Raw genomic sequence first — 24,496 nt, 5'->3', positions numbered from 1 at the left:
ACGCATCGCTCAGCCAATATGGATGCTAGCAAGAGGGATTCTGGGAAGTGGACGGACACGCGGTGTCTCCTTTTGACCTTTCTCGAACTCTTCCGGTTGGTGGTGGCTTATTAGTATTCTTTAACAGGCTCTCCTGTCATAAAACAACTCATGCGAATGGTTACTATGGTGCCTGACCAGGGTGGGCGATTTCAGTCAGTGTGCTTCCCCTAACAATTTTATGAAACAAACTCTATACCCATTCCACAATTACTCCTCATTCCGTCTCCCTCCAGCTTCTGGCAACCACCATTCCACTTTCAGCCTCTATGATTTTTTTTAAAGCATGTAAACCTGTATGTACGTCAAGAAGCAACAGTTAGAACCAGACATGGAACAACAGCCTGGTTCAAAATTGGGACAGGAGTACAAGGCTGTATATTGTCACCCACTTATTTAACTTATATGCAGAGTACAACATGCAGAATGCTGGGCTGGATGAATCACAAGCTGAAATCAAGATGGCTGGAAGAAATATCAACAACTTCAGATATGCAGATGCTAGCACTCTAATGATAGTAAGTGAAGAGGATCTGAAGAGCCTCTTGATGAGGGTGAAAGAGGTAAGTGAAAAAGTTGGCTTCAAACTCAACATTCAAAAACGAATGATGGCATCTGGTCCCATCACTCATGGCAAATAGATGGGGAAACAATGGAAACAGTGACAGACTTTATTTTCTTGGGCTCCAAAATCACTGCAGATCGTGATTGCAGCCATGAGATTAAAAGATGCTTGCTCCTTGGAAGGAAAGCTATCAAAAACCTAGACAGCATATTAAAAAGCAGAGATATCACTTGCTGACAAAGGTCTGTCTAGTCAAAGCTATGGTTTTTCCAGTAGTCGTGTTATGGATGTGGGAGCTGGACCATAAAGAGGACTGAGTGCTGAAGAATTGATGTCTTTGAACTGTGGTGTTGGAGAAGACTCTTGTGAGTCCCTTGGACTGCAAGGAGATCAAACCAGTCAATCCTAAAGGAAATCAGCCCAGAATATCTATTGGAAGGTCTGTTGCTGAAGCTGAAGCTCCAATACTTTGGCTACCTGTTGCAAAGAGCTGACTCACTAGAAGAGACCCTGATGCTGGGAAAGATTGAAGGCAAAAGGAGAGGGGAGCAACAGAAGATGGGATGATTAGGTAGCATCACCGACTCAATGGACATGAATTTAAGCAAACTGCAGGAGATAATGAAGGACAGAGGAGCCTAGCATGCTACAATCTCTGAGGTCACAAAAAGTCAGACAGAACTTAGCTACTGAAGAACAACAACGAAACTAATGTTCCGGTATAAATAATCTGGAGGAAAATAGTCTAAATTATTAACAATGGTTACTGGAGGAGGGTATTGGAGGCTTTTATTCTCAATGTTAAATAGTTCTGTAATTTTAAGTGTTTTATGATATGCATGTGTTAGGAGAAGCACACTGATTAAAACTGCCCACCCTGGCCAGGCACCACAGTAACCATCTGCATGAGTTGTTTTACAACAGGAGGTCCTGATAAGGAACACAGAATTAATAAGCCTCCACCAACTGGAAGAGTTCAGGAAAGGTCAAAAGGAGACACCACATGTCCGACCACCTCCCAGAATCCTTCTCTCTGGCATCCATCTTGGCCAAACAAGGTGTGCACCACCAGTAAGGACTCTGAGTCAGAATGATTGGCTAAAGACAACCTGGAAACTAGTCCCATCACCATAAAACCCAAGACTTCAAGCCATGTGACAGAGCTGTTCTCCTGGGTTCCCTTACCCTACTGCTCTCCACCTGGGCGCCCTTTCCCAATAAAATCTCTTGCTTTGTCAGCACATGTGTCTCCTCGGACAATTCATTTCCGAGTGTTAGACAACAGCCCAGTTTCGGGACCTGGAAGGGGTCCCCCTTCCTGTAACACATGTATTATTTTTGAAATTTGAAAATATAAAAGTGCCCGCAAATGTGTTCTCCCAGCCTGCAAAGCATTCTCTGGTCCATCTCAGAAAAAAGGGAGCTCTCTGCCTGTCCCATCCTGCCAAGCTCCCAGACCGTGGCTTCTACCTCCTGCTTCTCTTGCTTATCAGCCCTTCCTTCCTCACCTCCTGTCACCTGGCTTTGGGCCCAGGTGCCTGGGAAAGAAACAGTTTTTTGAGGTCACCATGTGACCTGCCAGCCCAGCAGGCTTTCCACCATGTGACTTGACTTTGTTGAGCAAATTTCACCCACTTTATCTTCAGATTATGTCTCAAAGTTTTCCATTGTCCAGACTTTTATTCTCTCAAGATATTTCCCCTCTCTCATCTCTGGCCCAGCTCTTCCTTTTCCTCAGGAGTCAGAGTAAATGTTTCCAGGTAGCCTTGCCAAACCCCATTCTCCTCTGCTCCCAGCACTCCCTGAGAATACAGATCACTCTTGAACCCTGACTCCTATGTGGACTAGAAGTCCTATGAGGGTTGGGATGGCATCCACCTGCCTCTGCTACTGACTCACCTACATGGAAAGATTCCCAATTTACCTCTTTGGAGGCAACCCCTCCTGTACATAGCTCCCAAGTAAATCACTTTAATCGTGTCATCCCCAGTTCTAGAACCTGCCATGACTCCCTAGTGCCTACTGAATCAAATCCAAACTCTTCCTCTTGTGTATATTTAATTACATCAAAATTAAAGACTTCTGTTCAATGAGGTGGACAAAGTTAAGAGAGAGATGACAAAATGGGAAAATATATTTGCAAGATCCAAAACTAACAAAAGATAGACTGTTTCAGATCTCCTGCAAATCAACCTCCAAAACGGCATCAATAGAAATATAACACAATGATATAAAAAGACTGTTTATGTAAGAGGAAATGTGAAAGACTAATCATCAAGTGCAGAGATGCTCAAACTCTTTAGTGAGTGACCAGACAAATGCAAATAAAACAGCAATGAGATAATACCGCAGTAAGGGTAGGAAAAATCAGACAGCTGGATAACATCAATCATATGGGAATATAGGAACCTTCTGCTCTGTGTGTGGGAGTGTGCACTGGGCCAGACACTGAGGAGAAAAATATGTCTGTACTTAGCCAAAGGGAGACATATATTTACAGCTTATGACCTAGCAAGTCCACTCCTAGCTTCTACGTATACAACCCAGAGAGATTCTCACTGAATCCATAGGTGAACAGGGCTGAGGGTATGCACTGCAGCACTGCTTGTTGGAGGGGGGTTGGGTGCAGTCAGATGTCCCTCCCTGGGATAGTGGAGAGGCCAAAGTGGGGGGTTGCCCCCACAGCAATGAAAACACCTCAGTGTTCACAGGGCAACCTGACTGGATCTTAAAACCATAGTGCTGGGTGAAAGGAGGACCAACAGAACAAGGCCTAGAACACAGTGCTGGTAATGCATAGAGATCAGTTCAGTTCAGTCGCTCAGTCGTGTCTGACTCTTTGCAACCCCATGGACTGCAGCACACTAGGCTTCCCTGTCCATCATAGCCTTGTTTAACTCAATAAAACTATGAGCCATGCCATATAGGGCCACCCAAGATGGACGGGTCATGGTGGAGAGTTCTGAGAAAACGTTCTGACACCACTGGAGTCAGGGGAATGGCAATGGTCCACTGGAGAAGGGAACGGCAAACCACTGGGAATGGTCCACTGGAAAAGGGAATGGCAAACCACTTCAGTGTTCTTGCCTTGAGAACCCCATCAACAGTAATGGATAGAGACACACATGCTGTATGGTCAGGCCACTCAAGATGGCTGTTCTCTTGCCTAGTGTACATCCCCTGCCCGACCAGTGCCTGCTTCACTTGCACCCTCCTCACAGGATTGACCTTCCTATGTACTTGCCCCAGGGCCCAGCTAGTGATAGCTTATCAAAGGGGTGGTGAGGGGCATGCCTCTCTGCTGGTTTCCCTGGTAACTAATGACAAACCAGATGTCAATTCCCTCCACAACTGGCAATCTCCTCTTCCCCACCGGAACAAAGACTGCAGCCAAGTCCTGCCTACTGTCCGCTATACATGGTAGGGTGTTGCTCTAGGACTTTGCTTCAGACATGTAAGCTCCCCCATCCATTAAACCACTGATGTGCCTATTGCTGACTCCAGACTCTCTTTAGACTTGAAGCTGAGCAAGCACAGCATTTGTAGCCCAGTAGGGTGCAGCCCAACACACACACACACACACACACACACACACCCCAACCCAACTGAAAACAGACATTCTGAGAAATTTGGTTCTGGATTGGATAGAGATGATGGTGGTGCAGTTAGGCAAGAAAATGTACAATGTTGGGGGGATGCATAGCTGAAAAATACAGGGGTAAAATGGCACACTGTATGAAATTTACTTTCTAGTGGTTCAGCAGAGGGGAAAAAGATGAAACAAATGTGTTTCAGGCAGAGATTTAAGCAAGATTTTAAGGTAAAATCTTGATAAGTTTTGAGTCTGAGAGATGAATATATGGGGAGTTGTTGTACTGTTGTCTCTATTTTTGTGTATGTATTAAAAATTTCATAGTAAAACAAAATAGCATCAATTTTGATACATATTTTCAAGACTACGTTCATATAGTCCTTGACAGTTCAGTGGTTACGACGCCATGCTTCCAGTGCAGGAGGCGCAGTTTTAATCCCTGGTCAGGGAACCAAGATCCCACATGCACCAAGGCAACTAAGCCTGAGCACACACAAGTAGAGAGTCCACGTGCTGCAATGAAGATTCTTTGTGCTGCAACTAAAACCCAACACAGCCATAAAAATAAACAAATTTATTAATTTTTTTAAAAAACCTGCCATGGTTTCCTTTTTTTCTTTTTTTAAAGTAGAAAATGAAGACAAAGGGGAAGGAAAGACAGAAGAAAGAAAACAAGAGTGAGCAATGAAAATCCCATTTGTCCTCAGGGGGATAATTGACTTAACCTTTTGCACCTAAAGTCCAACAGAAGGAGGAGGACTTCCCTGGTGGTCCTGTGGTTAACAATCTGCCTGCTAGATCCCCAGTCTGGGATGGTCCCACATGCCTTGGGGCAACTCGGTCCCTGAGTCCTACAGCCCATGCTCTGAAACAAGAGAAGCCAGTACAATGAGAAGCCCTCGCACCACAACTAGAGAATAGCTCCTCCACTCCCTGCAACTAGAGAAAGCCTGCACACAGCAACAAAGACCCAACACAGCCAAAAACAAAATAATTAAAAAAAAAACCAGAAAGAAATTGATACCCCCTATACCTCTACCGCTATGGCATTTTAATTATTTCTGTCTAAGCCTCTCCCCTTCCTTCCTGTGCCCATCTTACTTTTCCACCTGGCTGTCACCATGACGGCCACATCACCATATGCTTTCCTTAGAAACAGGAATGCCCTTCTGCTTACTGAGCGCCAGCACTGAGCTAGGACTCACTGGTGTGTGATCTCAATTCATCCTCTCAGTAACATTGTGAGTGAGGTCAGGCCCGTGTCCTGGTCTCCATTTTACAGATGCAGAAAACTGAGCCCAGGAATGTGGTTCTTAGCTGGAATTTCAAACAGCTTGGTCTCAGATGCTCAGGATCCCTTGACTGTACCAAGCTGATCCAATCGATTCTTCATCATCATCATTATTTTTGAATGAATGAATGTGAAGTCACTTAGTTGTGTCCGACTGTTTGCAACCCCATGGACTGTAGCCTTCCAGGCTCCTCCATCCATGGGATTTTCCAGGCAAGAGTACTGGAGTGGGCTGCCATTTCCTTCTCCAGGGGATCTTCCCAACCCAGGGACTGAACCCGGGTCTCCTGCATTGCAGACAGGCACTTTACCATCTGAGCCACCAGGGAAGCCCATTATTGCTAGGGTCTGCCTAGTAGTCCGTTATATTGATGTAACTCCCTGTAATTTACTAACAGCCCTCCTATTGCTGAGTGTTTGGGCTCTTTCTAGTTTTTTTACTTTCATCAACTGTCCTGCAAAGCATATTTTTGGGTATAAAGCTTCTGGATTCTGTGGCATTATTCCCTTACCAGGAGTGGGTGAGGGTTAGGTTAGTTTGTGTTCACACAGTAGACCTCATTATGGCAGTTAATTCACGTTGAGGTAGTTTTCCTGAGAGGAAGTGCAGGCATGGGGGCAGGGCATCTGTGAGGAGAGAAGGCAGGAAATGTAGGGGGTGGGGAGGTGAGGTCTCAGGCCAGGCAGGAAGTTGGATCCTGATTGATTTTCGTGGTCTTCCCGCTGTGGGGGTAGGGATGGGTCTCTGGCAAGCCCCAGGGACTGGGCAGGCCTGTGGGACCTGAAGCTGCTGTGTGTTGGCGGGGAATGCCTGTGACCACTATCCCTGGGGTCAGGGCAGCTCTCTGGCCCTTTGGCAGCCGCCCTGGCCAGCCTGGGAGGGGTCAGCTGGGGATAGGCAGCATGTAAATATAGATCCGGGGAAGGAAGCCAGGCAGCCCAACCCTGACCTCTCTTGGGAAGGTTGGAGGGCTGTGGGGGTGGGGGTGGGGGTGGGGAGGGATTATGTCTTGGCATCTTCCTTTCCGGGCATGGGTAACCCCTGACCCAGCAGCCCCCTGGAATTGCTGGAAGTGGCTGGGGGAGGGGAGGGGACAGAGCCTCCAAGGGGATCATAGTGCGGGGCTGGTGAGAAGGTGGTCAAGAGATGCTGTTCTTCTGTGACCCATGGCAAATTGCATTTTCTCTTTGGCAATTTTTTTTCTTTTCTTTTTCTTTTTATTTATTTGGATGCTCTGGGTCTCAGTTGTGACATGTGGGATCTAGTTCTCTGACCAGGGATCAAACCTGGACCCCCTGTGTTGGGAACGAGGAGTCTTAGCCACTGGACCACCAGGGAAGTCCCTCTCTGGCAATTTCCCTTAGAGGTGCTGTCCAGCCTGATGAGTCCCAGCTAGGAGGCTAACTGGCCCAAAGGCATGTGGGGTTCACTGTTCAAGGGGCAGGGGACAAGGCCCCCGGAAAGCCCCTCTCTCCCCACCTCCATGAGTCTTGCTTATTTTGCAGAGGCGGGCTATCAGGGCATAAACTTGTCTTCCTTTGCTCTCCCACTCCCTCACTGGGTGCTGGCCCTCCTCAGCAGCCCTGCCTCTCCCCCAACTCTAGTGCCACTCCCCTCCCCCAGCCCGGCCCGCCTTGTCCCTCCCACCCCCCTCCCAGGGCCACAGCCCTACCCCAGCTCCACACCATACATTCCTTGTCCGCCTCATCCAGCCCAGACCCCTGGGACCCTCCCAACTCTGGGAGGGGAATTCCAGCACAGCCCTCATTCACTCTACCATATATGCATTTATTAGTAAAACCTATTTCCCACCATCAAAGGGAAGGATGCTAGCAGAGTGACTTTTTTCAGTTGGCAGTGATCAAGGAGCAGAGGGTGGGGACAGGGACATCCCATTCAGAATAACAAGACCAGTGGCTAACTCTGCCGAACTTTTGCTTAGGGGTCTGTGCTAAGCAATCACTTTACAGGCACTGTGTCCTTTAATCCTTATAATGATCCTACGAAGTAGGTACCATTATCGTCCCCATTTTACAGATGAGAAACCTGAGGCATAGAACAATGAAGTGGTGGGAAGCAGCTGTCAGCCTTCAAGAGGTACCCAAGAGTCCTCTCTCAGCCTCCTTTCTTTTCTGTCACACCCCAATCCCCAGTTTCAACCATCTCTCACCGCTTCCAGTTTTTTCAACTCTTTTTATATTTTTCTTTTGTTAAAAAAAAATAGATTTTGCCCATATTCTGCAGCCACCACTGTCTCCTACCCCAGTTGGTTGAATTGGGATTCTCCCCAAGATTTGGTTCAAGTGGAGTTGAGGACAGTGGGTCTTTAATCAGGGTATGCGTGTATGCGTGTGCATGTGCGTAAGTGAAGTACAATGAAAGCTCTGAGAATATACAAGGTATAAATTACAAACCTCCCTCCCTCCCCCTTCCCATCTCCTCCCTATCTTCCCATCCTCCCCCCCAGCCCCCTCCAAATCAAGAAGACTGTACACTGCCCCCCACTCCCAACCCCAGGGCAAGGTCTTGTCTCAGTCACCTCTGTGGCCACAGGGTCCAGGGCCTTTGGTACATGTTTGTGGAATGAATGAATGAGTGAATGAATGAGAGCATGGGAGAGAGAGCAAGCACTTAGGAGTCCTGAGTCCTAGCCCTGACTTTGTCCTCACCTGACCTTGCTGTTACCAGGATATCTCCTCCACCCAGAGGAAGAGGGTCCCAGTACGAGCAGAGAAGGGGAAGAGAGGGACCAGCAGGCACATCTCTAAGCCTGGAAAGGTGGGTGACTGAAGTAGACTCTGGCCTCAGAGGTCAAATTCCAGCTGCATGGCTCAAGAGCTGGGTAACCTTGGGCAGGCTTGAAGAATGATGACTATTGTCTAATAGTCTGTTCAGATTTTACAGAGCCCTTTTTTCACATTTATCTTTGGTCCTCAGAAACCATCCTGTAATGTGGGTAGGATTATCAATATACCCATTTTACAGATAAGGAAGCAGAGGCTGGAGAGATCCAGGGACTTGCCTAAGGTCATATAGCAAGCAGGAATTTGAAACCCCCCCCCCCCCCCCCCCCCCGCCAACTCCCACCTTGTTACTGCCCCTGCTGTGCCTTGAGGAGGTAGGACTTAGATTTCAGTCTTCCAGACTGGGATCTTCAGGTAGCAGTGTGGCCCAGGATGGGCTGCACAGCGAATCTCCTACTTTGGGCCCCACTGGTCATCTCCATCCAGAAAAGCCAGTCTACCCTTCATGCAAAGCTTCCTAGACACCTCTTCCTCCCCCCACCCAAGTCCCCAGGACTTCGACTGCTGTCCAGTGGGCACCTGGGAGTCCATGGGGTACCCAGGAACTTCTGCTTTTCCTGGGAGAACAGGGAAGTGGAATGGTGGGGGGGGTCTCTGGGGCCTGGGCTCTCCCCTCACACAGGCATGAGCACCTCATCATATTCATCCTGACCATTCTCATCTAAGTTCGGTTTGACATCGTCAGCATCCAGCTGTGAGAAGAAGGAAGGACAGAGGGTGAGCGGCTGAGGGGCCACGTAAGCCCTCCCCACGGCCCGGAGGCACTTCTGGAATCAGCAGATCCTGTCTCTCTCTGAACCTGGGTCAAATCTCCCATCCTGTCCTTTCATCCCCTAGGGATGGTCTAGATGAGGAGTTTCCTCAGGGTGAGGAACGCCCGGGAATCTGGCCCCTAGTGGGGGAGGGCCTCCAGAAGGCAGGCAGGAGAGCCCTTCATGTGGGCAGTGCCGCAGTGACCTGTGTCACGTCGTGGAAGCATTCTGTTGGAGGAGTGACTGTCCAGATGGTTTGAAAGACCAAAGGCTAGCCGCTCAGTGGTCAGGACAACCCACAAGCAACACATCCTGCGAGCCTCTTAGCCCTCTCACCAGCCCTGTCACTGTTCCTCTCTTTCCAGGCGAGGATGCCTGAGGTACAGAGCAACGAGGCCAGTTGCTCCAGGTCACCCATCTGGACGTGGCAGGGCCGGGATGAGGAGGCAGGCCCAGATACCCAGACCTTGATCATGGCGCTCTTCTGCCTTCTCTAGTTCCCAGACTTCCCAGACCCCTCCCCCCCACATTCTCCCAGCACCACTGATGACCCCTCTCTGCCCCCTGCCCTGGAGTTGTGCCCTCTGGTCAGAGGAAATGGGTGAGGGGGATGGGGGTGGGAGCAGAGACTCACAAACTTGAGCTCCATGTCTCGGAAGACGAGTGGTAGCAGGTAGCGGCGTAAGGGCACTGTGAGGATGAGGACGAAGGGGAGGGCCAGCGAGACTTGTTTGATGCTCCTCACTACCCACAGCACCACCAGGCAGACAATCTGGGTGATCGTGAACATGTGCATGCGCCAGGTTTTCACCTGCGGGCAGAGGCTGGGGTCATCGCCTGCCCGGCCCGGGCACCCAGAGCCCCCACTCCACCCCAAACTGGGCATCCGAGACGGCTGCGTACCCTCATGGCGTAGGGCACATCTGGGTAGTACTTGCGCGGCTTCAACAAAAGCAAGATGCGGTCAAACAACTGGATGCCGCTGAGGGATGTGACCCCCATGTAGAGAAAGATGCCAAAGAGCACCGCCAGGGGGATGTGGCGGAGGATGGATCCCATGAGGATGGACAGGCCTGCAGGGAGAACCACGCACTCTTAGTCCCCAAGGATCAAGGATCGGCACCAGCAGGGGCTGAGGAACGAATCACAGGGACTATATGGAACTCCTTCTGTGGATCCTCTTTTTTTTTTTTGGCCGTGCCACATGGCTTGTGAGATCTCAGTTCCTCTACCAGGGACTTGAGCCCGAGCCCACAGCCAGGAGAGTGCCAAGTCCTAATCGCCGGACGGCCAGGGAACTCCCTGGATCCTCTTGATAGATGTTATCCCCATTTTACAGGTGAGGAAACAGACGCAGAGAGGTGAAGCAACTTACCTAAGGCTACACAGCTAGTAAGTGCAGAGCGGGGAGTCAAAACTCCTGCCTGCCTGCCTGATGTCATAGACTACTCCTTTAATCAAGGGAGTCACAGAGGTCAGAGAAGCCCACCTTTCCTCTTACCCCAGTCCAGAATGCCTTCATCACCCTCCACCTACCCAAATCCCAGCTCTCCTCCAGCTGACATCGACTTTGCCTCCTTCAGGAAGCTTCCCTGGCCTTTCCAACAGTGACTGTGGCGCTGCCCGCACACGGACCCCGTTGGACTCTGGGCTGCTCCAGAACTCAGATCCCTGACCCTCTGTCTTCACCTCACCCATCCCTTGCTGCAGGAGCCCTGCTTTTTGTATCAGTCACAGAGGGGCTGAGCTGGGGTGACCTTGGACATCTAATGAACCCTCTCATGGTGCAGACAGGGAACTTGAGGCCCAGAGATGAGATGGGATGCCTGGTCAGCAGCCAGTCAGGGCTGGAATCACAGTTCACTGAACTGTTGGAGAAGCTCTGACTACAGAGACTTGTCTAGAGAAGGTTCCAGCAAGTGGTCCCCCCACGTGCCCTGCACAGATGCCCATCTCAGTGCCTGGGGTATTTCCTCCAGAATTCCCTCATGTGAATAATTGATGCTGGGGAGATGTGGGCAGTGGGTGTTTGGGGAGACCTGGCTGCAGGGCCAGGGCTGGAGGGACACTAGATACTAAGGGGAAGAGTCAGCGGGTAGTGGAAAGTTTGGAGAATGTGGCCAGTCTTCACTCACCCACGAGCACAGCGACCAGAAGTCCACTGATCCGCTGTTCCTTGACTTCCTGAATCTGGGATGCAGCCCCTGGAGTGCTGTCCTTGCTCATGACAGTGAGGGCATTGGCGTGGGTGACAGTGCGCACAGTGGTGGCGCTGAGCCAGGGCATTCCAAAGATGGCGGCCACCCCACCCATGCCCATGATCAGCAGCAAGTCCAGGTGGAAGCCAGAGCCCTTGACCATCTTGCGCTCCGGTTTGCTGATGATCAGCCTGGGGGTGTGGAAGGTCAGGAGTAAGCAGGGCTCTCCTTCACCCCAACCCCCCTTCACCCCTCTTTTCTTCCCCAGACTTGGGTCCCTCTACTTTAGTTTGTCCTTCTTTGCCCTTCTCCCTTGGAGTTCCATGCTCCGCCCCTCAACCCCCACCCCATCTTGAGAGTAGAGACTCTAAGAACAGAAATGTCTTCATCATCGCCTAGAACACCCATCAGCAGTTCTACTCAGAAACTAAAGAAGCATACACTTCAGAGAACCTCACCGGTAAAGGCCCTTTCCAAGATCTAGCACCTAATTTTACAGTTTTCATTTTATACTCTTTTTCTTAAAAAGCACCCCTCAAATAATGTCATGTCAGGTCCCACAAAATCTGGACCTGCCCCTGCCCGCCCATCATTCCTCTGAGCGCTTAGTCCCTTGCTGCTTGGAGCTTGTCCCTTTCTCTGCCTTGGACCCTCCCAGGCCCCATCCCACCCTGGCTCTTACGTGGTGATCTGGGACTCAAGGAAGATGAGGATAAAGACCAGCAGGGCAGGCAGGGCAGAGGCAAACATCATCCAGATGGGAAATTCAACACGTATGCCTAGTGGGTGGATAAGCCAGTCTCGCTCGGCGGGGTTAGATACAGAGAGGCCTTCAGGTACATTGAGTTTCTGTGGGAGGAGAATGCTGGTGAGAACACTTGGGGGCAGGAGGATGGGGAAAGGTGGGGCCGAAGGAGCCAGGGTCCTGGGCACTTGGGAACTTACTTATATTGAGCATCTACTTTGTACTCCATAACTGCACTAGGCCCTTGACATACATTTTCTTATTTCCTACTTTATGGATGAGGAAACAGGATAGAGAAGTTATGTAGCTGGCTCTGCATCGCACAGCTATTTGGTGGCAAAAATGAGATTCATACTCAGGTCAGCCTGGGCTCCAAAGCAGATTCTTTCCTATCTCCCTGGACTAAGGAGTAAAAGGAAGCCACCTGACCCAGGCCCTTTCTGCAGCCAGAGGGGTCCTGAGGGGCTGTGGGAAGAACACGGGGCTCCCAGGGGAGGCAGGGATGGGGGAGGGGTAGTTCTAGCTGGCTTCAGGTGTGGGAAGGTGGTTTGGGAGAGGGGGAGTCCTGGGGGAATGAAATAAGGTGGCGGGGTGGGGAGAGAGAGGGTCACCTGGGTGTAGGTGTCGTGGACGAGGGCATCCACCATGACCATGATCAGGATAGAGATAGGAACCCCGAAGTCCCCAATGATCCGTCGCAGCTGAGGGCAGGTGGAGGGGCCAGCGGTCAGTGCCCAGTGGCTTCCCACCTCCCACCTTCCACGTTGCCCCACTCCTGCCCCATCTTCACCAGGAGGCGCCCACTCTTCTCGGGGGGTCTCTCAACATCTAATGACCTGTCCTGCGCCTCTGCATACCTGCCTCCTTTCTTGTCCCCCTGGCCCAGCTGCACCCCGGCCCCACAGCTTCTCCACCCCCTTGGCTTCCCACTTGGGTCCTCAGCCTAGATGTGCTGAGAAAGGGATTGTCTCAAGGGTAAAATCCTAAGTGATGAGGGGGCCAGCAGAGATTGGAATTAGAAATGGGAATCTAGGGTAAGAAGGGGAAATGATGGCACTGGGAAAGCTGAGGCGAGTGCCTTGGAATTGGATGGGGCAGTAAAGGCAAGGAGAGGTGGGGAGGGTGTGCTGACCCTGCCAGGGAAGTAGGAGCTGTTCTTGAACTTGCGCAGCATCATGGCGAGGAAGAAGGTGCCAGCCATGAGCACAAGCGAGAAGAGGGCTGTGTTGGGCAGGGCGGCCTGAGGTTCGGGTGTTGTCACACTGTGGTTATAGTTCTTCTGCAGTGGGTGTTCCTTGAAGATCTGCAGCAGAAAACCAAGGCATCCTGTTCCTTCCCATCCATCCATCCTCCAACCATCATTTATCTGTCCATCATCCATCCATGCATCTCTGTATTCACCATTTATCTCTCTATTCAGCATCCATTCACCAAGTCATCATCCATCTACCTATCTTATTCCTCAATTGTCATGGAAACAGAGAGGCAATGGGATTCCACAGCTTGGTTTTCAGGACTGAGGACCAAGCTAGGCTTGGGTGGGGCAGACCATGGAGGAAATAAGTCTGTGTGTGTACCTGCATGCAGGGCCTGGGAGCCATGAGAAGGCTGGAGGGCAGGAAACAAGTGCCAAGGAAGTTTCTAAAAAGACTTGGGCTCCAAAGGCTTGAAAACAGAAATACCCATCAACCAGCAGAATCAGGGGTAGACGTATAGTATTCACCCTTCCTCCATATAAAATGCAGACCCAGAGGTAGGTGTAGTTCAAGGTGACAGAGCTGAGGAGGCAGGGCACATGCTCTGTAGGCCCTGTGGTTCTTAAGGGCAACAGCAGGAGAGGGAGTGGCGGGGTGGGGCTTCAGAGCCTCTAGGACCTCTGCTACCATGCCATGCTTACTTATTCTCACATTCAGTCTCACACACATGAAAGTGAAAGTGCTAAGTCATGACCAACTCTTTGTGACCCCATGGACTGTAACTCACCAGGCTCCTCTGTCCATGGAATTCTCTAGGTAAGAATACTAGAGTGGGTTGCCATTCCCTTCTCCGGGGATCTTCCCAACCCAGGAATCAAACCTGGGTCTCCTGCATTGCAGGCAAATTCTTTAGCATCTGAGACACCAGGGAAGCCCATTAGTCACTGTATGTGATTATACACATGGGCCTTTGCAGGCAGAAGGGCCCTCTCATGCACAGTCATGGTGAGAATACCAGCCCACAGACAGCTGGTGTCAACATGTATGTGGTCACAGTCACATTCCGTGAAAACATGGCCACATAAATGCCAAACAGACACTAGCGCAATGACTCCCACAGTCACATAGCTTGTGCACAGTCACACACACACACGGACACACACACACGGATGCGCACGCCTCTAACACTCCTGCAGCCCTCACCATGACCAGCTTGGAGAAGGTCTCATAGATGAAGATGAGGGAGATGAGGAAGGAGAAAATCTCCTGGGTGTAGCGGGAGATGAAGCGGACCAGAAAGCTGCCCTCAAAGGCCACCACCAGCACCACCAGCAGGATGAGCCAGAAGCCAATCCACACACGGCCCACAATGTACTCCAGGTCGTTAGTCTGGCAGAACTGTAGGGTGGTCAGAGGGAGCTGGGGTCAGATACACGGGCCCAGGCACCATTCATTAAGCAAGTGGGGCCGGGGGCCAGTTACAGGATCACAGTGGGGCCAGAATAGAGTTACCGAGTAGAAGGCTTCCTCAAACACAAGCAGGGGTCCTGAGAAGCCCAACACAAGCAGGGGCTGAGCCCCCACCAGGGAGAAGAGGATGCCCTGCAACGCGGTGGAGAGGAGCAGTTCCGACACCCCCATCATGTTCTTGGTCTTGTCTCCTATGGGTGGAGGTGTGGTCAAGGTCAAGATCATTTCCAGAGGCTGATAGATCATTTCACAGGTGAGCTGACATAGGGGTCCAGAGTGTCAGATCGGGGCAAAATCGGGGCTGATACGTAGGCCAGAGGGTCAGAGGTGAGGGTTGGTGGGACACATGGAGGCACTGACCCAGGAGGCCGCCAAAGGTGATGGCAGGGGTCAGGGCGGCAAAGTAGATGAAGATGATGGCGGACAGGACCTGGGGGTTCAAGGCGTCTGTGATGTCACTCAGGTAGTGGGGGTAGCGGCGCCGGATGTCACGCACCAGTCCCCCGAAGAGCCTGCCTGTCCGCCGCAGAGGGTCTTCTGGGGTGTCCCTTGGACCTTTCTTTATATCTGCAGTGGAGGGCAGGACCATGGTCACAGAGGATTGAAGGGGGAGGTGAGGGGAGAGGGGAATCGAGGAGGAGATGCCTGATGGGAATGGGGTCATCTGGGAGGCTGGGAGGGATGAGGACAGGGAGAGGGGAGCCAGGGGCTCACAGGGCCGTGCTGGGGGTCTGGGGGCTCAAAAAAAACTTGGGCTGGGCAGGGCAGGGCAGGTACCTAGGTCCTTGAAGAAACTGGGGTCGGGCTTGGCAGTGCTGGGCAGGTAGCGTCTTTTCAGCAGCTCTTGCTGCACGGGCACCAGACTGAGCAGGGCCTTCTCAGAGGGGGCGTCCAAGGGAGGCAGCACCAGGCTGCAGTCGAGGAAGCCCTCCAGGGATTGGACCAGCGTCTGCTTGCTCTGGGCCAGGTATGCCTCATTCCAGAACACCTGGGGGCAGGAGAGAAGGTCAGAGCCACTAGGACCTGCTGGATTAAAGGACCCAGGAGTCCACAGCCAAGGCCTCTGGGGATCAGAATCCTTTCACCCAGCTCCTGCCAGCTAGGATCTGCTTTTCCTGCCCTGTCCCTCCACCCACCCACCCTCTACTGAGAAAGGGCAGTCAGGGCCCTGAGTGGGGAAAGCAGAAAGAACTAAAGTGAACCAAGTGGCCTGTAGCAGACCAGATGGAACGAGAGCAGACCAGGCCAGACCTAACCAGGTAGAACCAGGCCAGAGTGGGCCAGACTAAATCAGGCCTGATCAGGCAGGCTAGGCCAGAACATGGGCCCGGAACCCCCTGGGCAGACAGGATAGATCCAACTGAACGGGCCGAACTAGTGACGTTAAAGTAAGCCAGACCTCCCCTGCCACCCAGGGCCCCCGGCTCCCCCGGCCCTTGCCGGCCCCTCCTCACCCTCTCCGACATGAGGGTGGCGGCAGCTCGGCCCAGCTGGGTGTAGTCGATGTTGGGGCCCTCGGGTCCCAGCAACACAATGAGGAAGCGCACAGGCACTGCCGGCTCCTCCGACCCCTCTGGCTTTGGCTCCGGCTCCATCGGCTCCTTTAGCCTCACGAAGCCCAGCACCAGCTGCTTCAGGAAGATGGCACGGCCTGGTGGATGGACGAAGTGAGGTGCTGAGGCCTGTGGGGGAGGTGGGGGGTGCGGGGGCAGGGCGCGAGCAGTGCTGGTGGGGTCCAGGCTTAAGCAGGGGCAGTGCCAGGGCAGGAGGCGGAAGCAGGGAGTATGCAGGGATGAGGGAAGGAGCCCACTGGCCACTTACCCACTAGCACCAGGGTGGCCTCCCAGTCCTGGGGACTCTTTCTCAAAATTTCAGATGAGTACCTTCCCGTGCCACCCTCTCCCTGTTGGAAGGAGGTGGTGAGGGGAGTCCTCGGCCACTGCGGACCCTGGACACCCGAGTGTCCCACCCCCTTTCTCCCGCCCACTCTCATTTAGAACCACATTCAGGCTGGGAGCCTTCCAGCTCTCCTCACACAGCCTCAGCACAGCCTCACCTGTTCACAGAAGAGCTCTGTCTCCAGTGACGGATGCTGTGGGATCAGAGGCTCTGAAGCGTCCCCAGAATGTGTCACGACCACAGGCTTCACACCCCCCAGGGCCTCCATGTCGCTGGCGTGGCTGCAGGACACACAGTGGACATGGGCTGAGTAGGCTGCTCAGGCTGGGCTGTTAGCAGAGTGGAGACTGGGACTCACCAGCGGCCAGACTAGAGAGGCCTAGGGGTGGAAGGAGAATTGGCCTCCTCCGAAGGACACTGTGGTTGTAAGCGGGTGGCCTCAGTCTGGACTGACTAGGTAGAGCCAGAAGAATGGATGGATGGAGAGACTTTGAGAGTCTGCCCTCCTGGGGACCAGTGGCCCCCAAAACTGAGCATGGAGACATGGTCACAGCCTGAGAGGTGTCGGAGGCAGGAGCCATGGTGCAAGCAAAGTGGGACCCAGCCTGGTGGGGAGGGGCTCCTGGGGAGAGCTTGGGGCAGGTGGGCTGGGGAGGTAGGCCCTGTAGGCGTGGGTCCAGGGCCCAGCAGGCAGGGGCACCTGTGTTTCAGCAGCAGGACCCGGAGCAGATTGTCTCGGTCGTCTGGCTGGATCTGCCCCTCGAAGATAAACCTGTCCAGCAGTTGGTTGGCCACCTCGGCCAGGGATTTCGCTGGCAGATCCAGAAGGACAGTACCTGCAAGCAGTGGAGGGGTGAGTTGGCTGGCCGTGCCCCCGCCCCCTCCCCTCAGCAGGCTTTACATGCAGGGCTGCAGAGGGTTCACCCACCCTTGGCGAAGGCTTTCTGCAGCTTCAGGAGGCTCCAGAAGTTGAGGTAAGGCAGGTGGGGGCGGCCCCAGATCCCATCTCTGCCCAGGTTCTCCTCCAGCCCCACCCAGCGTGCTGTTTCCATCCATTGCATCTCTTGGTTCTTTTCATCCATCACCAGTTCCCGCAGTTCCACGCACACCTGCGGCCCCACAGGCTTGAATTAGTCCCTCAGGCCCAGGGCAGGGCTGTGGGGGGACTGGAAGCCCAGGGCACGGTGGGCACTCCAGGCCCTGAGGGGTGTCTCTCAGAGGCCCAGGGTCCTGGGGCACTCAGGACCGAGCCTGAGCTAAGAGGGGACCATCAGGGGCTACAACCTGAGGGTGTAGAGTGAGATGTGACATGTGGGGAGATGCTTGAGGGCCCCCCACCTCTGCCTCTGTTCCCCAACTTCCTGACCAGGCCCCTCCACCCATTTCAGAGGCATTTGAAGATACTCAAAAGGGGCGCTAGAGTGGGCACGGGAGAGGAGAGGAAAGCCTTAGGAGTCACTGGGTCCGTCTCTTGCCTCTAAGATTTCTGCGTGGGCTTGGCATGCCCTTGGGTTTCCATGAGGCCAGGTGCCCACTCTCAGGGGCCTAGCTGAGGGCAGACCCAATTTCCTAACTGGCTACACAGTCTGGTGCCCAGCAATGACATGGGAGGCCTGGGAAGGGAAATCTGGGTTGAGGAGAGCATGCATGTAATTCTGTGCTTCTCCAGGGGGCACCTGACAGCCTGGCCCGGGCCAGCGGACCTGGGGGCTCAGACCTCCAGCGGTCAGTTTACCTCTGTTCAGGGAGCTCCCCATGAGTACAAGGAGGCCCAGGTCTCCCCCCATCACCAGGAGATGTCCTCTTCTTCCTATTTCCCAGGATGCCCGTTCTTTCTCTGTTTGTGGAGTCTCCCCATCCCAAAGCTGTAGCTCTCCCTCCGTTCCTCCTCTCCCCTGGTAGAATGATGGGTCCCAAGGGCAGCACAGGAAAGAAGGTTGGGGGAGGCTGGGGTGCTCACCTTGTGGATTTCTGGGTGTCGTGATGTGGTGTGGTAGTCTGTGTCTGTCGGCTGGGTGACCCGAGCTGAAAACCCCAAAGCCAGTTAGGGATGCCCTCAGACAGTCCCCTCATGACCCTCCTGCCCCATCCCCACGAGATGTGGAGACCACACAGGATGACGCCTCTCCTTCTCGTTGCCCCTGGCTGGGACCCTGCCCCATGCCTGGCGCTGTCACTCGCCATCTGAGCCCTGTGGAGGACCCCTGGGCCTCATCCCCCTGTGCTGACAGGAGGGTCATCTCCAAGGGGATTGGGGAGTCCTACACAGCAGTTCTCTTCCCTCTCCTGCTACCTTCCGGGACCAGATTCCCTTCTTTTTTCCCACCTGCCTCAACAATCTTACTGGCCCAGCAGCTTCTCACCACCTCCACGCGGAGCTCTGGGAGCCAGGGTGGGGGCTGCCTTTATATTGGCCCCCACACCCTCCAGCCCTCATTTCCCAGAGGGGCCTCTTATCTCCTATATCAATTGCCAGCACTTAAGTCCAGTTGACAGTAAACAGGTCCCCTCCCAGGGCTCCCCAACCAAGACCTTGGACAAGCCCAGGAAGGTTTCCTCATGTCTCTCTGCCCTGAGGGTCCCCGCAGCCCCCCATTTCTCAGGGCTTCTGGACTTCCAAACAGAACAATATTCTCAGAACAGGCCCAGCACCTGGCCCGGAAGCTGGATGGGCACAAATGGCATGGGGGCTCATGTCCTCATTCCAGACAGGGCCGACTGCCCGCTCACAAATCTACGGGGCACAGTAACGGGTGACTGGTCCTGCCCCCACACCACACCCAGTCACCTCCTGTGATCATTTCAAACAAAACTCTGTTTATCCTTCAATCAGCCAGGATTGTGGGAGAACTGGCCCTGGGGCTGGGCTGGTGGAAAGGGGGAGGAAAGCGAGGACAAGCTCCCCACCTGTCAGTGATGGGGTTCAGCGGCTCATCCCAACAGGAGAGTGGGAGATGGGCTCACCTTCTGCCTCCTCCTCCTGAATTGTGCCACCTTCTGCGTCTTCCACTGTGATCGTGATGGGATCATGGTCTTCATATTCCTCTTGCTCTAGACTCTCCGGCAGTTTATCTTCATAGTCCTGTGAGAAGCTGCCATCAGGGCTGGGCTGTGGGGGGCTCTGCAGGTGGGAGTCCAGGGCTGGGTTCCCAGAACCCCCAGGTGGGAGCCCTCCAGACACCACCAAAGACTCACCTCTGGATCCCCCATGGTGCTGTCCCGATTGTTCAATTGTCTGTGGTGATCTGAGCCCCCAGCATAACCCACGCTGGGAGTTCCTGTGGTGGGTTGGGGGGAAGGTACAGGCTGGGTGAGGCACAGGGCAAGCTGGGGTCTCCCCTTCATCCCCCCCAGGGGGCTGCATTTGATCAAAGTGGGATCCTGAGTATTAGGAGACAAGGTGGGGGGTCAGAGGAAAGAAGTATAAGTGGGGGGGTTGAGGGGAGGAGCTGGGTTTGCAGGAGTGAGGGCAGGTGTGCAGGGGCCGCAGACAGTACAGTGCAGGGAAGATGAAACTTGGCTGGCATCAACCTAAGGGTGTTTGGGAGGATGGGGATTGTTCTTCAAATAAACTCCTTCCTCCATCCACCAGTCCTCACCTAACTTCCTTTTCTGCCCCTCCCCAGAAATCAGCTAACTTCAGGAGATGACCTGTCCCTCTTTTAGGGAGCTTAGCTGAGAGTCTCCACAAAACACCGTCTTCTCCCAGAAATGGCTGCTTCCTGCTGGGCATAGGGCTGCGATATCCTTAGGAGTGGCTCACAGGCCCTGGATGATGTGGCCTTGCTTCTCTCCCCTACTCCATCTTGAACTCCATTTCTCTTGCTCTCTCACCACCTATTCCACTGGCCTGCTTACCAAGCCCTTTCCTGCCCCAGGGCCTTTGCACGTGCTTTGTCCATGTCCTGGATGTCCCTCCCCCGACTTCAGCCCTTCCCATTCCTCAGCTCACATGCCAGCTCTTCAGATTCCTTTTCTAACCACCCTAACAATCACTTAACCCAGTCTGTCATTTTCTGGTTTCTTGATTCATTTGTGTATATATGGTCTGAGTGAGTATTAGTCATTTAGTTGTGTCATTCTCTTTGCGATCCCATGGACTGTAGCCCACCAGTTTCCTCTGTCCATAGAGTTCTCTAGGGAAGAAGACTGGGGTGGGTAGCCAGTGCCTTCTCCAGGGGATCTTTCTGACTCAGGTCTCCTGCATTGCAGGTGAATTCTTTACTGTCTAAGCCACTAGGGAAGCCCATGTATGGTCTGAGGATGCCTCTAAAAGGGAAGCGACATGAGCACTGAGATCCTGCATGTCTCAATCCCCACCAGATCCACCACTCCTAGCAGAATGGTTGCCACGTAGTAGGTGCTCAATAAACACGTGTTGATTACTGTTTATAAAATAGATAACTACTGAGAACCTATTGTGTAGCACAGCGGACTCTACTCGATGATCTGAGTTGACCTGAGTGGGAAGGGAATTCAAAAGAGAGAGGCTATATGTATATGTATAACCGATTCACTTTGCTGTAAATCAGAAATTAATGCAATGTGGTAAAGCAACTATAATAAAAATTAAAAAAAAAAAAGCACGTGGAAAGAGTGGAAGAATGGCTCCCCCTTGCAGGCTTGGGGCTCTGGGGCTGGGGAGACAGGATGACTAGGACCCAGCCAGGAGGCCATGGAGACCTGCACCTCCATTTCCTCAGTTGTGTCTCTAGTGGAGAGGAAGGACGCCCACCCCAGGACTGTGAGGACCAGCCCAAGAGAACACGGGGGTGCCCTGCTGTGGCCCAGACTGGGTGTGGAGGGACATCCTTCACCCCTTCACCCACGGCAGGCTGCACAGCGTGTTGTAGCGACACGGATTTGAGTCAGATTGACAACTGTGCCCCTCCATGCCTGGCATAGAGCCTGGGAAGCTGAGATGAACGAGACACTGTTCAGCTCTCCGGAAGCTCACAGCCCTGGCTGGGGAGACCAGCCAGGAACACGTGACAGGTGAAGAGGTTCAGGAGAAAACACGTGCCCCAAACAAACGCAAGCAGTGAGCGGACTGTGCTGGTTGCCAAGGATGTTTGTGGCAGGAGGGAGAGTAGGACTTGCTGATGGGGTGGGGGCCAGAGTGTCCCTGAAGGAGGGGACACTGGTGGTTGCCCCAGAGCACTGGTGGGATTTGAAGGGCTGAGAGATGGGAAGGGCTAGTCCAGGTGTTAGGAATGGTGGCAAGAGGCAGAGAGAAGACCATGTCAGAGAAGGCTGGGCACTGTGAAAGGGAATAAGACAGGGAGTATATACAGAAAGAGCTGTACACAAAGCTCTGTTTCTGAGGAATGGATAGTCCTGCAGTCCTTAGAGATGGAGAAGGTGCATGAGCGAGCCCCTGACCCAAACTGAGGAAGGCAAGGGTCCCTGCCTTGGGGTGGTTGTAGGGCAAGTGATGGCCATGGCAGGGAATTCTAAAGTCTGAGGATGGGGTGTCCCTACTGCAGGGAACTTGGCATTCGAGGTCTCTGGTATTGCAGAGAAAACTTTTTTTTTTTAATTATATTTTATTATTATTATTATTTTTAAAATATTTATTTATTTGGCTGCACTGGGTCTTAGTTGCAGCATATGAATTCTAGTTCCCTGACCAGGGATCAAACCAGGGCCCCCTGCATTGGGAGCACGGAGTCTTAGCCACTGGATTATCAGGGAAGTCCTCATGCACCTTTTTTCTCTCCCTCTTCTGTCCTTCCCTGTCCCCTTCTCCTTCCTCTTCTCCCATCTTTAACCTCTCTCTTCCTTCTCTGGCCTTGTCACCACCTGGGCCTCAGATCTCTAGCCGCTTCCACCTAGTCGACCCTGAGGTGCTAAACACCGCCGTCCTTGGGCAGGCACTGTGATCTGAGTTTCCCATCTGAGAGGGGAGAGGGTCCCTCCAGAGCCAGAGCACCCAGAAACATCCAGGCTGCCTCTCTGCCACTGACTGGCATCACCCAGACTCTCTCTAAGGCTCAGTCACCCTGTCTGTACAATGGGAGGCCCTCCTGCTGGGGCCCTGAGACATCAGTGAGAGAGAAGAGGGGAGAACGTAGGTGCCTTGAGCCCCTCTGGGGCCTTAGAGGGTGCACTCGTGACCCAGATTGCTGCCTGCCCCAGGCCCAGCCACCGCCCAGCTGCAGGCCTTGCTCTGTGGGCACTGATAAGAGCCTGGACCTCGATGGCTGACTTGTGTCTGAAAGTGCACCAAACACTTGGCCAGCCCACCAGCCAGGGCCAGGCAGATAAAGGGGAGCAGGGCATCTGGGGCCCAGGAGGTGGAACACAGCTGGAAGAGACTGGGCTGGTGGGGGGGACCAGATGACGGGGAAGGCTCCCTGGTAGCACAGGACACCACCTTTGTGTAATCACCCTGACACCATACATAGCTGCGCTGTCTTATCTCTGATGATCCGCAAACCACACTGTGAAGTGGGTAGTGTCATTAGCCACACTTTACAGATGAGAAAGATGAGGTTCAGAGAGGCTTACCTGCCCTGGTTGCCTAGCAGGTAGACAGCAGAGGCAACATTAAACCCTGGCCTATCTTGCTCCAGCTACCGCTCTAACCATGGTGCTGAGTTCCCTCCCAGAAGATAAAATATCTATTAGCTGGTTTAGTATTAGTGACTAAGAGTGTGGGTTCTGCAGTCAGGCTGCTTGGGTTCAAATCCCAGCCCTGCCTCTCACTGTGTGACCTTGGGCAAGTAACTCAACCTCTCTGTGCCTCAGTTTTCTCATCTGTAAAATGGGGATAATCATAACGCTACTTCATAGCTCAGTTGGTAGAGAATCTGCTTGCAATGCAGGAGACCCGGGTTCAATTCCTGGGTCGGGAAGATCCTCTGGAGAAGGAAATGACAACCCACTCCAGTATTCTTGCCTGGAGAGTCCCATGGACAGAGGAGCCTGGCAGGCTACAGTCCATAGGATCGCAAGAGTAGGACATGACCTAGAGACTAAGCCACCACCACCATAATGCCATCTACCCCATAGACCTATTGCAGCATTAAGAAAGTTCATGCATATAGAGCACTCAGAATAGTGCCTGGCCAGCCTGGATGGGAAGGGAACTGGAGGAGAATGGATACATGCATATATGTATAGCTGAGTCCCTTTGCTGTTCGCTTGAAACTGTCACAATATTGTTAATCAGCTATATCCCAATATAAAATAAAAAGTTAAAATGAAAAAAGAGTAGTGCCTGGCACATAAAGAGCTCTCTTTGAATGTTTGCTATCATTAGCTCTGCTCCTAGAGATGAAAGGCAGACTTGCTGTCTTCATTCCCTTCTGATTTTCCTGCAGTTCCCATGGAATTAACCTGTGTTTGGAGACCTTCAGGTGATGGGGGACTCCTCCTTTCCCTCCCAACACCCCCGAAGATGGGGACAGCTCCAGGTCTCCTTGGCTAGAGTCCCTGGAAATGTTTCAAAATGAACAGCGTCAGCTGACAATTTTCCTCCTAAGTAGGAGACAGAGTGGCTTGGGGATCCCCATACATGGAGGAAAGAGGGGGCTGGGCAGCTGGGAGACCCTAGCCTGTGTGATTCAAGGGGCTGGTAAATAGGGGCCTGACAAGGACCCACACCTGGAGGGGAATCAGGTTCGCCCCTCCACACACACACTCACACACCTCTGCTGCCACGTGCCAGCCCTTTTTCCCCTAACACCTGCCGGCGCCCATGCCCGCTTGGGCCCATATTCAGGTTGGGCACCTGCAGAAATCTTCAGGACCGGTGCCTCAGGACCACCCCAGCCCCTCCCTGCCCTGCTCACCTGCTCACAAGCCTCAGGGGTCCCTCGGCGAGCTCCTGCAGCTGCCAGTGGCCTCTGCGCCCAGATGAGCTCACACCTGCTCCAGCCGGCAATAGGTCCCGGCTCCCGGGCCCCAGGGGCAGCTCCCAAACCCCTGACTCATGCCCCC

At 53.1% G+C, this 24,496-nt stretch overlaps 2 protein-coding genes across 2 annotated transcripts; one reads left to right on the top strand and one right to left on the bottom strand.

The window, feature by feature from the left end:
- On the top strand, positions 1-11,725 carry LOC145541261 (uncharacterized). Its single transcript, XM_081577209.1, has 5 exons — positions 1-95; positions 451-602; positions 7,526-7,585; positions 8,177-8,266; positions 10,384-11,725. Exons 2-5 carry the CDS (start codon positions 459-461, stop codon positions 10,435-10,437), a joined length of 348 nt encoding a protein of 115 aa, XP_081433335.1. The 5' UTR covers positions 1-95; positions 451-458; the 3' UTR covers positions 10,438-11,725.
- SLC4A1 (solute carrier family 4 member 1 (Diego blood group)) lies at positions 7,448-17,649 on the bottom strand. Its single transcript, XM_081577207.1, has 16 exons — positions 17,481-17,649; positions 17,253-17,388; positions 16,710-16,833; positions 16,475-16,556; positions 16,108-16,304; positions 15,431-15,641; positions 15,014-15,220; positions 14,696-14,844; positions 14,387-14,581; positions 13,120-13,290; positions 12,599-12,688; positions 11,925-12,091; positions 11,180-11,433; positions 9,948-10,117; positions 9,679-9,855; positions 7,448-8,984 (listed from the first exon to the last, which is right to left on the bottom strand). Exons 1-16 carry the CDS (start codon positions 17,632-17,634, stop codon positions 8,907-8,909), a joined length of 2,562 nt encoding a protein of 853 aa, XP_081433333.1. The 5' UTR covers positions 17,635-17,649; the 3' UTR covers positions 7,448-8,906.
- Between the last annotated feature and the right edge of the window lie 6,847 nt (positions 17,650-24,496).

This window comes from Giraffa tippelskirchi, chromosome 3 (assembly GCF_054371585.1).
Source record: "Giraffa tippelskirchi isolate mGirTip1 chromosome 3, T2T-mGirTip1v1.2.pri, whole genome shotgun sequence".
NCBI classification, from domain to species: Eukaryota; Metazoa; Chordata; class Mammalia; order Artiodactyla; family Giraffidae; genus Giraffa; species Giraffa tippelskirchi.
This window is presented reverse-complemented; position numbering and strand designations above follow the sequence as displayed.

Coding starts and splice junctions, on each gene's coding strand:
- SLC4A1 (XM_081577207.1), bottom strand. CDS start 17,634: ATGGATGAAAAGAACCAAGAGATGCAATGGATGGAAACAGCACGCTGG. Junction 16,305..16,474: donor GGCCACCCTGGTGCTAGTGG/GTAAGTGGCCAG, acceptor TCCATCCACCAG/GCCGTGCCATCTTCCTGAAG. Junction 15,221..15,430: donor CAGTTTCTTCAAGGACCTAG/GTACCTGCCCTG, acceptor CCTCCACTGCAG/ATATAAAGAAAGGTCCAAGG.
- LOC145541261 (XM_081577209.1), top strand. CDS start 459: ATGCAGAATGCTGGGCTGGATGAATCACAAGCTGAAATCAAGATGGCT. Junction 603..7,525: donor TCTTGATGAGGGTGAAAGAG/GTAAGTGAAAAA, acceptor CCCATTTTACAG/ATGAGAAACCTGAGGCATAG. Junction 7,586..8,176: donor CAGCTGTCAGCCTTCAAGAG/GTACCCAAGAGT, acceptor TGCTGTTACCAG/GATATCTCCTCCACCCAGAG.